This window comes from Balaenoptera physalus (genome assembly GCF_965194825.1).
Source record: "Balaenoptera physalus genome assembly, chromosome: 15".
Lineage (NCBI taxonomy): Eukaryota > Metazoa > Chordata > Mammalia > Artiodactyla > Balaenopteridae > Balaenoptera > Balaenoptera physalus.
This window is the reverse complement of record NC_138894.1, coordinates 74030870-74043230: the sequence shown is the minus strand read 5'-3', so window position 1 is coordinate 74043230 and position 12361 is coordinate 74030870. Positions and strand designations below refer to the sequence as shown.

The 12361-nt window shown below is 50.1% G+C and overlaps 1 protein-coding gene across 2 annotated transcripts in view; it reads left to right on the top strand.

The window, feature by feature from the left end:
• The window catches only part of LBH (LBH regulator of WNT signaling pathway), a 29537-nt gene that overhangs the window by 3024 nt on the left and 14152 nt on the right, over window positions 1–12361 (top strand). The window contains exons 1-2 of one of the 2 annotated variants that reach the window (XM_082426173.1): window positions 453–698; window positions 3301–3403. In XM_082426173.1, coding sequence (XP_082282299.1) covers window positions 673–698; window positions 3301–3403 — 129 coding nt within the window. In that variant the 5' untranslated portion in view covers window positions 453–672. Of the gene's footprint in view, window positions 1–452; window positions 699–3300; window positions 3404–12361 lie in introns of those variants that run through there. The other variant, XM_082426172.1, reaches the window with a different exon arrangement.

Below are 12361 nucleotides of genomic sequence, written 5' to 3'. Positions count from 1 at the left end.
GGGATGGCGCCCTTTCCCCGCGCCAAGCGGTCACGTCCGGAGCGGGTCCCGGCGCCCTCCTCACACCACGGTCCTCTGCCCCCAAGTCCCCCCACCCCGGCCCCGGAGGTGTGTGCAGGGAGAGAGGCGCGGGGCGCCAACGCCCGCGGGATTGTAGGTCTGAAGTAGCGTTGACATTGAACTCCGGTCCCCTTGCGTGCGTGTGTGTGCGCGCGCGCATGGCCACGCGCGTGTTTGCGTGTGTGAGTCGTGGGGTGGGGGCCGGGCTAGAAGCTGCAGCAAACCACTGCCCTCGGGGAGCAGAGCCGAGCGCGCCCCCGAGCCGCCGCCAGCGGGAGCTGCGAGCGCCGAAGCCATTCATGATTTTGGTGACGTTATTCCAGGAGTGGGCGAGGGGGGGCGGGGCCTCCCGGAGCCGAGCCCCGCCCCCGCCCCTATAAATACGGCTTCCTGGGCTCTTTGTGGGGCCGCGAGCTCGGTGGAGAACCGAGAGCTCCGACTGCTTTGCCGACGCTGCTGGCAGTGGGGCTGTCTCCGGGAGGCGGACCGGCGAACGCCCAGTGCCCACACTCGGCAGCCTGCCGCGCCTGTCTGCGCCCGTGACATCCTTACCCGAGACGCAGTGACCGTGTTTAAATCACAAGGGCGTGGGTCAGGCTCCCCTAGGACTTCATGTCTGTATATTTCCCCATTCACTGGTGAGTATCCTGCGCCCTCGGCGGGCATCCGTCTCGCGCCCGTGGCTGCGGGGTCCGGGCGCCTGCTCGTGCCTGCTCGGTGCGAGGGCAGCGGGTGGCGCGGGCGCCGGGCACTAACCCGCCTCCCAAGCCAGTGCAGGAGTCAACGTCAAGGTTGCAAAGGTGGGGGTGGGGAGGTGGCGCTGAGAGCATCCAGACAAAGGAAGTGAACTCGAAGCCCTCACTTAAGGGACGGCTGGGAGGGTGTGTGTACGGCCGTAGTGGGGTCGGGGGAGAACCAGGGGTCACGGCTGAACCCGGCTAATAAAAGCCCCTTTGCGGAGGGCTGCAGGAGGCGCGCGCCCTGCCTGGCGTAGGGGGCTCCTGCTCTCCCCGGGCCCCTCCCCTTTTCCTTTTTGTTTGCATGCAAGTCTTGGCGTCGAGGCCGGCGGCAGCGGGGCTGAGCTGGTGCAGCGGCGGCGTTTGCAGAGCTCCGAGGGGTGAGGGAAAACGCTCTCCCCACACGTAACCCGACTGAAGCCACAGGCAGCAGCACAGTTCCTCGCTGCACTCTCTCGATCCCTTTTCTCTCCATAGCCCCTAAACCCGACGCGCCTTTATGGGGGCCCGGGTTGGGGAGGAGCCGCCCTCACCGGGCCCGCCGGGAAGGAGCCCGGGCCGGGTGGGGGGAGGCGGAGGTTTGCACCCGACCGGGGATCGGGACTGGGAGGGATGCGCCCCGGGCGCCCGCCTCTTTGAAGAGCGAGGCCCCCGGCCGCTGGGACTTGCGCACCGGCTGCTGCTTCCTTCCTGCGCTGGGGAAGAGGAAGAGCTGTCGGGGGGCGAGCGCTGGCGGCCTGGAGCTCGCTCCCAGGTGCGGGCGCGGAGAGCCCGGCCCGCCCCGCAGGCTTCAGCTTCGCGCAGTTCTGCTCAGCTCAGAAACCGGAAAGTTCATGCTTCTTGCTTCAACTTTTCGGCCCCGCGCCACAGCCGGGAGCGAGGAGCGAACGCCCGGACACCAGGCTAAGAGCCTGGCGAGAGCCCGGTGGGCGCTTTTCTGGCCCATTACTTTGGGGGTGGGCAGTAGCCTCTCCATAACCCAGGGGGAAACTGACTTTGGAGTCCTGGCTCCTGACCTTAAACTTGCCCGGAAGCCTAGCATCTTCTTTTAGTCTCCCCTCCCCCAACCCAGCCTGTCTCTGTTTAGAAAGGAGACTGAACTCTCAAAACAAAGTAAAAATTTCCTCACCCCGGAGGCTTGCGTACCTCTCTCCTCTGAGCGCTCCTTCCCTCCCACCTCCGGGTACCATATGGGTGAGACTTGGAAGGCCACTGGAGGCTGTGTGCCCCTGGCCACTCAAAACTTGCCAAGATGGGTGTTAAGACTCATCAGGGTTATTGTCGCCTGAGAGATTAAGGTTTGGTATTACTTTACAGTTGATTAGCATTTCATAGTTTGCAATGCTTCCCCCCCCCCCAGAGATTAGTCCTTTACCAAAACTGTGAGATATGCATTATTGGCATCATGGTAACAGACTAACAGTGCACCTGCAGCTGAGAGAGGTTATATGACCTGTTCAAGATCACACAGCACTTGAGTGGCATAGCTTGGACCAGAGTCTATTGCTTCTGTTTCCAAATCCTGTGCCATTTCTACTCTATGCAGTAGCTGTAAAATGAAGAAGAGTTTGGTACCCCTGTTTCCTTAGATACTGTCTTTCAAAGGCCTACCCTACATTTTTTTTTTTTTTTTTAACCACGTGTAAAGGCATGATGGTGAAAATATTGGCTGTTGTGTAGGGAGTACACTGACTTTGGTATGTGCTATTTGGCATTACACATTCGGGACCCTGTACGTGCCCATGGCTTGTGTGAGGATAATGGAACGTTTGTATCCTGCTTACAGAGTACAAAGCACTTTCACATGTCAGCCATTGGTGGGCCAGCTTGGCCCCTCTGGAAATTTCCTTTGCAGTCAGAGTCCGGGCATCCTTAAGGCTTTTAATCCAGGGGATGTTTTTCAAGCTGTGAGCTTGCAGCTGCTGTGGCTGGGGCTAGAGAAGGAGGTTGGATGGCAGATGTGAAGCTTTCAGAAAGCTGACCCCTTGGGGCTTTAAGTGGGACATTTTGCAAAAAGGAACACCAGAGAGACAGAGAGAAATTTAGGAAGGCAGCATTATTGAACTTGGTTTCTCTGAGGTTGACCTGTTATCATTATATAATAATAATATTCAGTTCCCCTAGAGACGGGTTGAATTGGTTTTAATATAGATAGACGTCCTCAGCTACTTACTGGTTTTTTTTTTTTTTTTCTAGTTCTGTCACTTAAAAGAAAATCCAGAGTCGCTCTGTGCCAGTAGGGACTAGTACAGGAGAGGAGGGAAGAGGAGGTTTGCCAGAGCGGTTTTCAGACAATGGGCTTTGTTGGTGGAGGTTGAGAGCCCTGATGCTCTAGGCTTGTAAGGTGCTTCCTCGGTGCATGAGCTCGTTTTTCAGCGAGTTCTGTTTTGAACACCTCTCATCCTGCTTCCAGGCAGTCCTCTAATTTAACAGCAGAAGGCACCGAGAGTAGGCATGTGAAAGTGCGTGTGTTTGTTGACTTTTGCTCTGGGTTTCTTGGCAGCCCTGACTATCTGAGATTGGCCGAGATGACTGAGGTGATGATGAACACCCCATCCATGGAGGAAATTGGCCTCAACCCCCGAAAGGATGGCCTTTCCTATCAGGTAAGTTCAGTACTGGCTTCCTTCTGGTTCCTTAGAGCCTAGTGTCTTTTGCTGGGGCTGGAGGCAGACTTGGTTCTGTGTCCCAGTGCTATTTGTAAGAGCTATGCGCCCTTGAGAAAGTCCCCTAATGCCAGTAAGCCTCGGTTTCTTCATCTGTAAAATGGGGCAACAATAGTCCTTACTTCACAGAATTGTGGTGAAGACTCAACATGATGAGATGACATGGATAAGGTATTCACAGTACCTGAGAGGCAGTAAGCGTTCAGAAAGCATGAGCTGATGTTATTAATTAGTCATCCTGGCTGCTGTGGACTCTCCCCTTCATGGTGGCAAAGGGGGAAGTGATAATGTGCAGTCAGTTCAGATCAGAACTTCCCTCCCCACCCAAGCCTTGGGCAGTAGCAACATTGCTGTGAGGGGCAGCTTATGGGGAAGGGTAGTCTGGTGGAGGCATTGCTGTGTCAAATGCTGCTTTCTTCCTCTGGTTGATGGTTGACCAACTGATTCCAACAGGGTTAATGTTCAAACTACTTAGAGTTGAAGAGACCTTTCCCAGAAGGGTAGCTCTCTCAGGGATGTTATTGCCAGGATCCAGCATAGAGGTTATGCTGTGTGGTGGATCCAGAATATATAAGGACCAAAAAACTGGTCTAAGTAACACCTTCAGATTCTCAGCCCAGTGCTCTTTCTGGCCTGCCATTCGCTTTCCACTGCCCACAGCCCGCTGCAGAGACCTCCAGATAGCGCCGAGGCAGTGAACTGTTTTCAGATTTCCAAGAAGAGTGCCTACGTTATTACCTTCAGGGGAGGAAAGAGTCTGTTCTTAAGGGAAGATCTTGGAGCTAGGGAAATTGTGTAGGATGGCTGGCCGGGGAAGATGAATGAAGTGTGATGGGCTCATTCAGCAGATATTAACTGAATGTGGCTATGGGCCATGCACTTTACAAATGTTACTCATTCACTCTTGACTGTGGGCACTGAGATGGGAATTATTGTTCTGTTTCACAGATGAGGAAACAGGGTCAGACTGAGTGGATGACTTGGGTCTCGAACTCCAAAACCTTGCTTTTCTGATGTATCATGTGTCTGTGCCTTGGGGTTGGCTCTTGGCTAGAATCTAGACTTGCTCTGCCTTAGAACCATTCCAGGGGCATTTGTTTTGTGAAGGAAGAGAAAATAGAAAGCTGGGTGGGTGTGATGGAGGGGGGGTGATCAAAGAGAGCTGAGATGAAAGCTGAGGTTGGGTAAGGTAATTTGGCAGGTGACAGCAAGAGTCATCTCAGACACACTTGGGAGGTTAGAGAAGGCCCCTTTGTTGTGTGTCAGAATGGCCAAGCCCCGTTTGCTGGCTGGAAATAAGTATTCAGGTAGCCTGAGGGGATTCAGAGGGAGGGGGGGAAATACCCTTTCCTGGTTGGTTTTGTACCTTCCACCCTCAGAGTGGGCCTGAGAGAGACAACTGAACGCCCCACAGCCTGTGGGAGGGTAGAAGTTTCCTCACCTACCAGCCGGGGTGTTTTTGGATACCAGTTTCCAAGCCACTGAATCAGACTGAATCTCTTTGTGGTTACAGGTGAGGTGTTTTTTGTTTTGTTTTTGCTTTTTTGTTTTTTCAGTTCTGGGTTTTAGATTTCCATCACAAAACCTTTCCAGACACAGTCATCAGTATGTTTGTGTGTGCTTTTTGGTATTCTCCTTTTGAACGTGTTCCAGGATAAAGGGCCAGGTCCTACAGGGCAGTTTTCTTGACCTTCAGGTCATTCCGCTGGATCTGAGGGTAAGAGCAGGTGATGACCCAGGAAGGGGCTGCAGTGCTGGGTGAGGACAGCTGAATTGGGGTTGCCATGGCAGGAGGAAAATAAAATCGCCTCTGGGTTCCTAAGATAACTCGATGCTGCCTAAGAAAAGGGCCCTCAAATCTTCTTTTGTGGTGCTAGACTTAGGGCCCAGTTTTCACAGCCTCTCAGGAAATCTGCCCTGCTACCTGAGTGGGGACTACTGCACAGTTCCAAAATATCTTATCTGGAACTTCAAAGCACTCTGTCACAAGATTTCAGAAAGGTCTTCTGGTTGCCTGGTGAAGAGAAAGGGGAGAGGTGGTTATCGTCAAGCAAGCAGTATTTATTGGACACTTGCTATATGTAACATGCTATGCTGGGCATTGTAGGAAGGGTCCAGGGCTCACGTGGGAAACTAGTACGTACATAACTGGAACACCGGCCATCTGGTGGAGCAATACGAAAGCTACAGTCAATCCAGGGATGTGTGGTAATCTAAAGGCTTGGGAGAAGGAGGCTGGGCCTTGAAAGAGGCTTTGAGAGGACACTTCCATCTCTAATTTTGTTGAACCTTCAGATACCCCTTGGTTTGCCCCTGTTTCAGCCAGGCGCAGGACTGTGCAGCCAACTGGTCTGCCAATTGTCATGAGACCGGTATTTTCTGGGCCCACTCAAAGCCAGTGCCATCCAATTAAACACATTCCCACCAGAGCTCTGGGGATTGGCTGGGGCTGCACTTGGCTGGAGCCTGTCCATTGTACATGCTCAGGCTAGGCTTGGCTCTGGGGGCAGGAGATCTTTGAACTCTGTTCTTGGCATTCCTCCTGAGGGTAATAATAGTACATGGCTTTTACTGTGACCTGCTTTTCCAAGGAACTAAAAGTGGGAAGGAGACATCAATCCCAACTTGGCAGTTGAAATAGAATCTCAGACTTGTGGTTTGACCTTGAAACAAGGTCATAAAATAAATAGGCACGGTGGAATTTGTCAGTTGTTCCCCCACCTTCCAGACCTACCCAGAAGGAAGCTTTCTTGATTTCTCTGCCCCAGATGTGACCTCCTTCTTCTCCAGCACCTGTGGCATTTGTGCTTAAATGATGCTGCCGTGGTCCTGCCTGACCTTCTCCCTGCCCATGTGTCCGAGGGCAGGGGATGACTTATTCCCTCTTTGTGCCCATCAGCCATCACCCCTCCTGCAGCCCTCCCCAACCCAAGGTGCCTGCTGGCTCTGGGCCTTCACAGAGCAGGTGCTAAGTGGATGGTGGTGCTTTCAGTTAAATTGAGTCTCTTGGTTCTGAAGCTGCCCACCTTCACTTCTGCCTTAGAATTTTTAAAGGGCCTCCTCAGGCTCAGACAGATGTCTTTTTATCTCCTGAAAGATTCGGGTAAGCCCGTCTCTTGTGCTTAGGGAGAGTTAGCAAGTATAAAAATCCACAGAGCCGGTGCCTTGTTTTGTCTTTAACATTTACTTGGAGAGTCAATTCAGTATGTGCAGTGCACGGCCGCTCTCTCACTTGGCATGAATTATGACACCCCGCGGGGTGGGTGAGTAAATGGTTACTAGAAAGTCGAGGACATGTTGGGCGGGATGGGAGTGGCGGCCAGCTCACAGGGCTGAGTGGGAGGGTCTCCATGAGGACATTTCTGCCCCTGCTGGCTGCAGCTCCCTCCCCACACTGCATCTGTCAGCCTCCTGTTCTCCGGCCCCTGGGACGGGAACGTCTGCGCCTAATGCCTTCTTCCTTTCCCTGATTCAGGGGAGCAGATCAGTGGTTGCCTTGCAGGCTCCCCCATCCCAGGTCCAGGGACCCTAAGAATGTGGCATTTCGGAATGCCTCTCTGACTGGGTCTCCTTCCGTGCTGGGCCTGAGTTGGCCTGGAGGAGGGACCTGGGCATTTGCCTGTGGACACTGATGCTGCCACCACCCAAGGGCTGTGCATTCTGGCCTTGCTGCCTAGCTTCCCCCAGCACAGTTTGCTGAGGCTTTTGCAGTTCTATCCCCCTTGCTAAGCTCTAGACAGAGATATGGCTCTTCAGTTTTCACTTAAGACTGTCCCGTTTAAAGCAACTGGACCAAGATCTTATAACTTTTATCCTTCCCAAGGCCCTTTAAATTCCTCTCTGATCAGCATACATGTCCCTCCCTGGTCACCTTTTGTATTCCTCTTGCTGTTCTTGGTCTCATACTCCTACCATTTGACGTCCACACACCAGTCAGATGAGGGGAGCCAGGGAGGATGCGCTGGAAGCCAGAGGCGCTAATTCTACATGTACCGCAGTGCCCCGTGTTCTGGGCCTTCCCTAAGAGCTTCCCTGCATCTTCGCCTGTTTTTCCCAAGACAGGAGGGAGGGATATCCTGGCGTTTTATAGGATAGGGAGGAGGGACAGTGGTGGGTGACCTTCTCCTGCCACAGCCCTGACGTTTGCTTCCTGCAGTCTGAGCCTCGCTTTTAGCTCTGCATTAGGACAGGTCTAATGCACTGTGCTGGCTGAGAATAGCTCCTCCCCAGACAGGAACTCTCTGCTTCTTCCATCTCCAAGGCCCAACAATAGACGACTCCTTTATCTCTCCCTCCTCGCTCTTTATCAGAAGCAGCAACTCCTCTCTCAAAGAACAGTCTCAGTTGAACCTCTAAAGTCAGGTAGCAGTTCAGAAACACTTTCTCTTCACTCACCTCTCCGCTGAGCCTTTCTTTATGAGACCCCCGAGGCTGGCTCTCCTTGCTCCCACCCGTGTAAATGCAGGCGTTGAAATCAGCGATGGGCTGGGGTTCTTGCGCGTGTCTCTGTTCCGCCTCCCTCTAACCCCCGCTCACAAGGCCACTCCAGGCATAAGTCATCACCTCCCTTTGTCTCCTCCTCCTGGTGCCCTTGTCTCGTTGGTTACTCCCAGCTGTGGTACCCCACATGTTCTCAAGAGTTTTGGAGGCCCAGCTGGGCAGGCGCACAGAAGTCCCATGGTCACCAGGAAAACATCTTTCACATCAGACTTAAAAAGCCTCAGTTGTCCCTGAAGAGACATAAAGCTAAAATTCCAAAGCACTTGGCAGGAGATGTCCCCCCATGGACACGACATGCTCCTGGAATCCCAGGGAGTTTTCTTTTTCCTATCCCTACCCTGTCCACCCTGCTCCCTGCTTGGGTACAATTCATAAGAACATGAGGCAAACAGGCAGTTAGGGCCACAAGGTTCAGAAGCACAAGGAGTTCATTTCTTTGGGTGGTGTTGGGCCTGTGTCTGAACGTGCTGCCTCTTTTTGAGTCAGTGCCCAGGTCACGTCAGTTTCAGGTCACGTCTACTTTGTATGAGGGATCCAGCACCTCCCTTCAGTGCCCAAGGCCTTGACACAAACATGGTGTTCAGTGTTTTGGAATGCCCCTGGGTGAGGGCCTGCAGAGGGCTGGAATTGTTCCCATGGGGTTCCTCCCCAACACACACACTGTGGTCACAGCAGTGAGTCTGTAGCACTGCCAGGGAGAGAACAAGCTTGCTTCACTTCCCTAGCCAACGTGACACACACTGGAGCCATACAGCCCGGCCTTCTCTCAAAGGGCCTGTGTTAGGCCTGAGGCCTCTCAAGCGGTGGTGTGTTCATCCCTCTCCAGACCCAGGGTCTGTGTCTTAGACGGCTCTTTGTTCCCACAATGCCGGGCAAATAGTGTCCTGCAAATAGTTGCTTAATGGATGCTGTATGATTGATTGGACCCTTCCTCTCTACCTTTCCTGAACTGAGAATTATCCCTCCACCTTGGCTATCCCACGGTGTGGGTTTTTATAGAGTCAGCATTTTCTCTATGGTGACCCAGTCTCCCAGGTTGGATAGAGAGGAGGATTGTACCATTAGGGAAATGGATGAGTTTGGGTGGCGTATCTTGTGACTGGAGCCAAGAGCTATTCCTGGGTGTCTAGTGAATGTCCTGAAATGATCTCTCAGGCCTGAGTCCTGAAATAATCCTCGGAGGATGAAGACAGGCCCTCATTCACACGGGGCCCAGAGTTGCCGGGGCTTCATTCCTTTGCAGTCTCATAGACCCTGCTCCCCCCTTGGCTGTCTCTCGCCGAGCTCGCCACCTGCCCTTCCCTCGTCCCGGAGCCCAGCTCAGGAGGGTTCTTGATCAGTCAATCAACTCCTGTGTCTGCTCCCCACTCCTTGACTGGGGGAGGGCCCCTCGTTGCACAGACCTATCTTAGAAAAAAAATAATATTTGCCAAAAGTTTCTCCAGCCTTCTTTGACCTCAAGGGAAGTTTGGGAGGTCCCTCAGTCCCCTCACTGCTAGAATTAATTGCCTTACACTGTCAGAAGCCCCTTTTAGGTAAACTGTATAGAAGAGGCACCCAAGCATTTAGCTGAAGCGACATCAACTACTTGCAACTCGGCCAGTAATTGTACTGGAGCCAATGGGAAGGAAGGTTCCAGATCTCTCATCCAAAGGAGAACTGCCCTGAGCAAGGAGGGAAGTCACAAACCTCAGTCCAGGGGGGGTTGGTCTCTAGGTCTGACTTTCTCCTAACTTGAACCTGAAGGTGGTTCCCAGGCAGAATTAATTAGTATACCTTGAATTCATCTCCTGTCTTTACTTTGTAGAGCTTGAAACACATGTCCACCCTGGATCTGAGAGCATCCTTGGTTTTCCCAAATTCCTAACCATTTTCTCCAGACACAGCCCTATGTGTCAGTTCTAATTTATCAGCAGGTGAGCATTAGGCCGAGGTGTGTGGGCAGCCCCAGGCTCAGCCGCTGATCCCCATGGGACAGAGCCCGAGATGCCTACAGAGGCGCGCGCGTGCACACACACACACACACTCGCATGCACTTACATGAACTCACACACACGTGCACACACACACACACACACGACCAAAAGGGCAGACAGCAGAATGTTAATAGCAGTTGTTTTAGATCAGAGTGCTGTAATTACAGGAAAATTTTCTTTTCCTTCCCCTTTTTTGAGTAATTTCATTTTTCACTGGCAAAGTATGTATTTTATTATTCTCATGCTTACTTTTCAAATTTTTAAAGTAACATAGGCCCATTATGGAATTTTTATTTTCTTCTTTAAACTTTTTTTTCCAGTCACCATCATCTCACCATGCATAAATCGCAACTGTTAACATTTTAGCATCTTTTCCATGGAACTTATATTTTTATATGGCCAAGATCACACAGGGTTGTGTTCTGCTTTTTTACTTAATGGTATGTTAGTCATCAGCATCACATCATCACAACTTACCTTTTTTGTATAAATTAATTTATTCTATTTATTTTTAATTTATTCTATTTATTTTTATTTTTGGCTGAGTTGGGTCTTTGTTGCTGTGCACGGGCTTTTCTCTAGGTGCGGCGAGCGGGGGCTACTCTTCGTTGCGGTGCGGGGGCTTCTCATTGTGGTGGCTTCTCTTGTTGCAGAGCACGGGCTCTAGGCACGCGGGCTTCAGTAGTTGTGGCACATGGGCTCAGTAGTTCTGGTTCGCGGGCTGTACAGCGCGGTCTCAGTAGTTGCGGCACACGGGCTTAGTTGTTCCGCGGCATGTGGGATGTTCCTGGACCAGGGCTCAAACCCGTGTCCCCTGCATTGGCAGACGGATTCTTAACCACTGCACCACCAGGGAAGCCCACAATTTATCTTAAAAATGCTTCAAAGCCAGCATTTTAATAACTGCACAATGTTATAAAGTTACAACGTGATTTTTTCACCATTCTCCAATTGTTGAATTATTTTTAAATTGTATATATTTTTCTCTTATAAATAATTTGATAATTTATATATAATTTTATATATAAATCTTTGTCCACAGTTTATACTATTTCCTTAGAGTCTTAGGAATAGAATTTCTGAGTCAAAAGGTGTAAGAGAGTGTGTGTGCGTGTGTGTGTGTGTGTTATAATTGAAGGTGATTATTAATTACTTTTAGAAATTTAGGAAACTACAGAGAAATACAAAGGAAATTTTAAATGCCCATATTCCTATCACTGAAATATTTTGGTATGTTTACTTCCAGTATTTTATATGCATTTTAATTAAAAAAATAAAATTGAGGTAAAACTGTATGTGCCAGAGTGAACCTTTTTTCACTTCGTATAATATTGTGACTATGTTCCTGTCATTTGGTTTTCTTTGTAAAATGGCATTTCATTTTGTTATGTACCGCTTATTGCTGAATATTTAGGTTGTGGCATATTTTGTTCTTACAGAGAACACTGCTTTGAATATCATTTTACACAAATCTCTGCGCAGGTCTGATTTGTTTCCTCAGAATAAATTCCTGGAAGTAGAATTGCTGAATCAAAGAGATTCAACATCATTAAGCCTCTTGAATATATATATTACCTTAATAACAGAAGACAAATAAAAGAGTTTATCATAGTATAAGCTCCCAGCATTGAAAGCTCTAGCAAATAGAATCTCAGAGTTGTAAAATCTATACCAATGGGATGATGGAGGAGCTTTGTGGAGAGAGTCAGAAAGGTGTTTGGTTACTTTAAAGTGTTTGGGAGATGTTGTACATCTTCCCCTAGTTTGTTAATTGCTTATTTAGAGCAGAGATGATAACAGTTAATGATGTTTAGGCGCCATTTAGCCGGCATTGCAAATTAGCCAGCGACATTCTTGTCCCATAGTGGGTATGTTGACATGCTCTGTGGATTACAAATGTATATGAGTTGGCAATTCCCCTACTTATCTCTTTTATTCTGTTAATGACGTTGGAGCACCGTGTGACCTTGAGGAAGACCAGGGTAGTTGCCTTGGCTTGGATACCCACGAAGGTTGAACAGAGGCACGTTTAGTCCCCTGAACCATCTTGGTTTTCCTGGGTTTCCAGGTCTGGCTCATGGAATGGTCATGGTTTAGGAATATTGCTTCCCTGGAATCAGGGATAAACTGGGCTCTTAGAAGTAGATCTGAACATAATGGAAGTCTTGGGCCAGTGTTCAAGGGCCTTCCACCCAATACCACTGCAAGGCTCCAGGTTCTTTGCAACAGGTAAACAGCCTAGGCCAGTGTTCCAGTAGAGTCCACATATGCCTGGTGGTTTACAAAGTTAATTTAGGTGTTGCACAGACAAACTTTGAAAATGTTAGTGCATTTTATGGTTATTACCTATGACAAGTAATACTACTTTTCCATTTATGTAGTTATAGAATTTTATTTTTTTTAAAATGTTTTAAACAAGTGA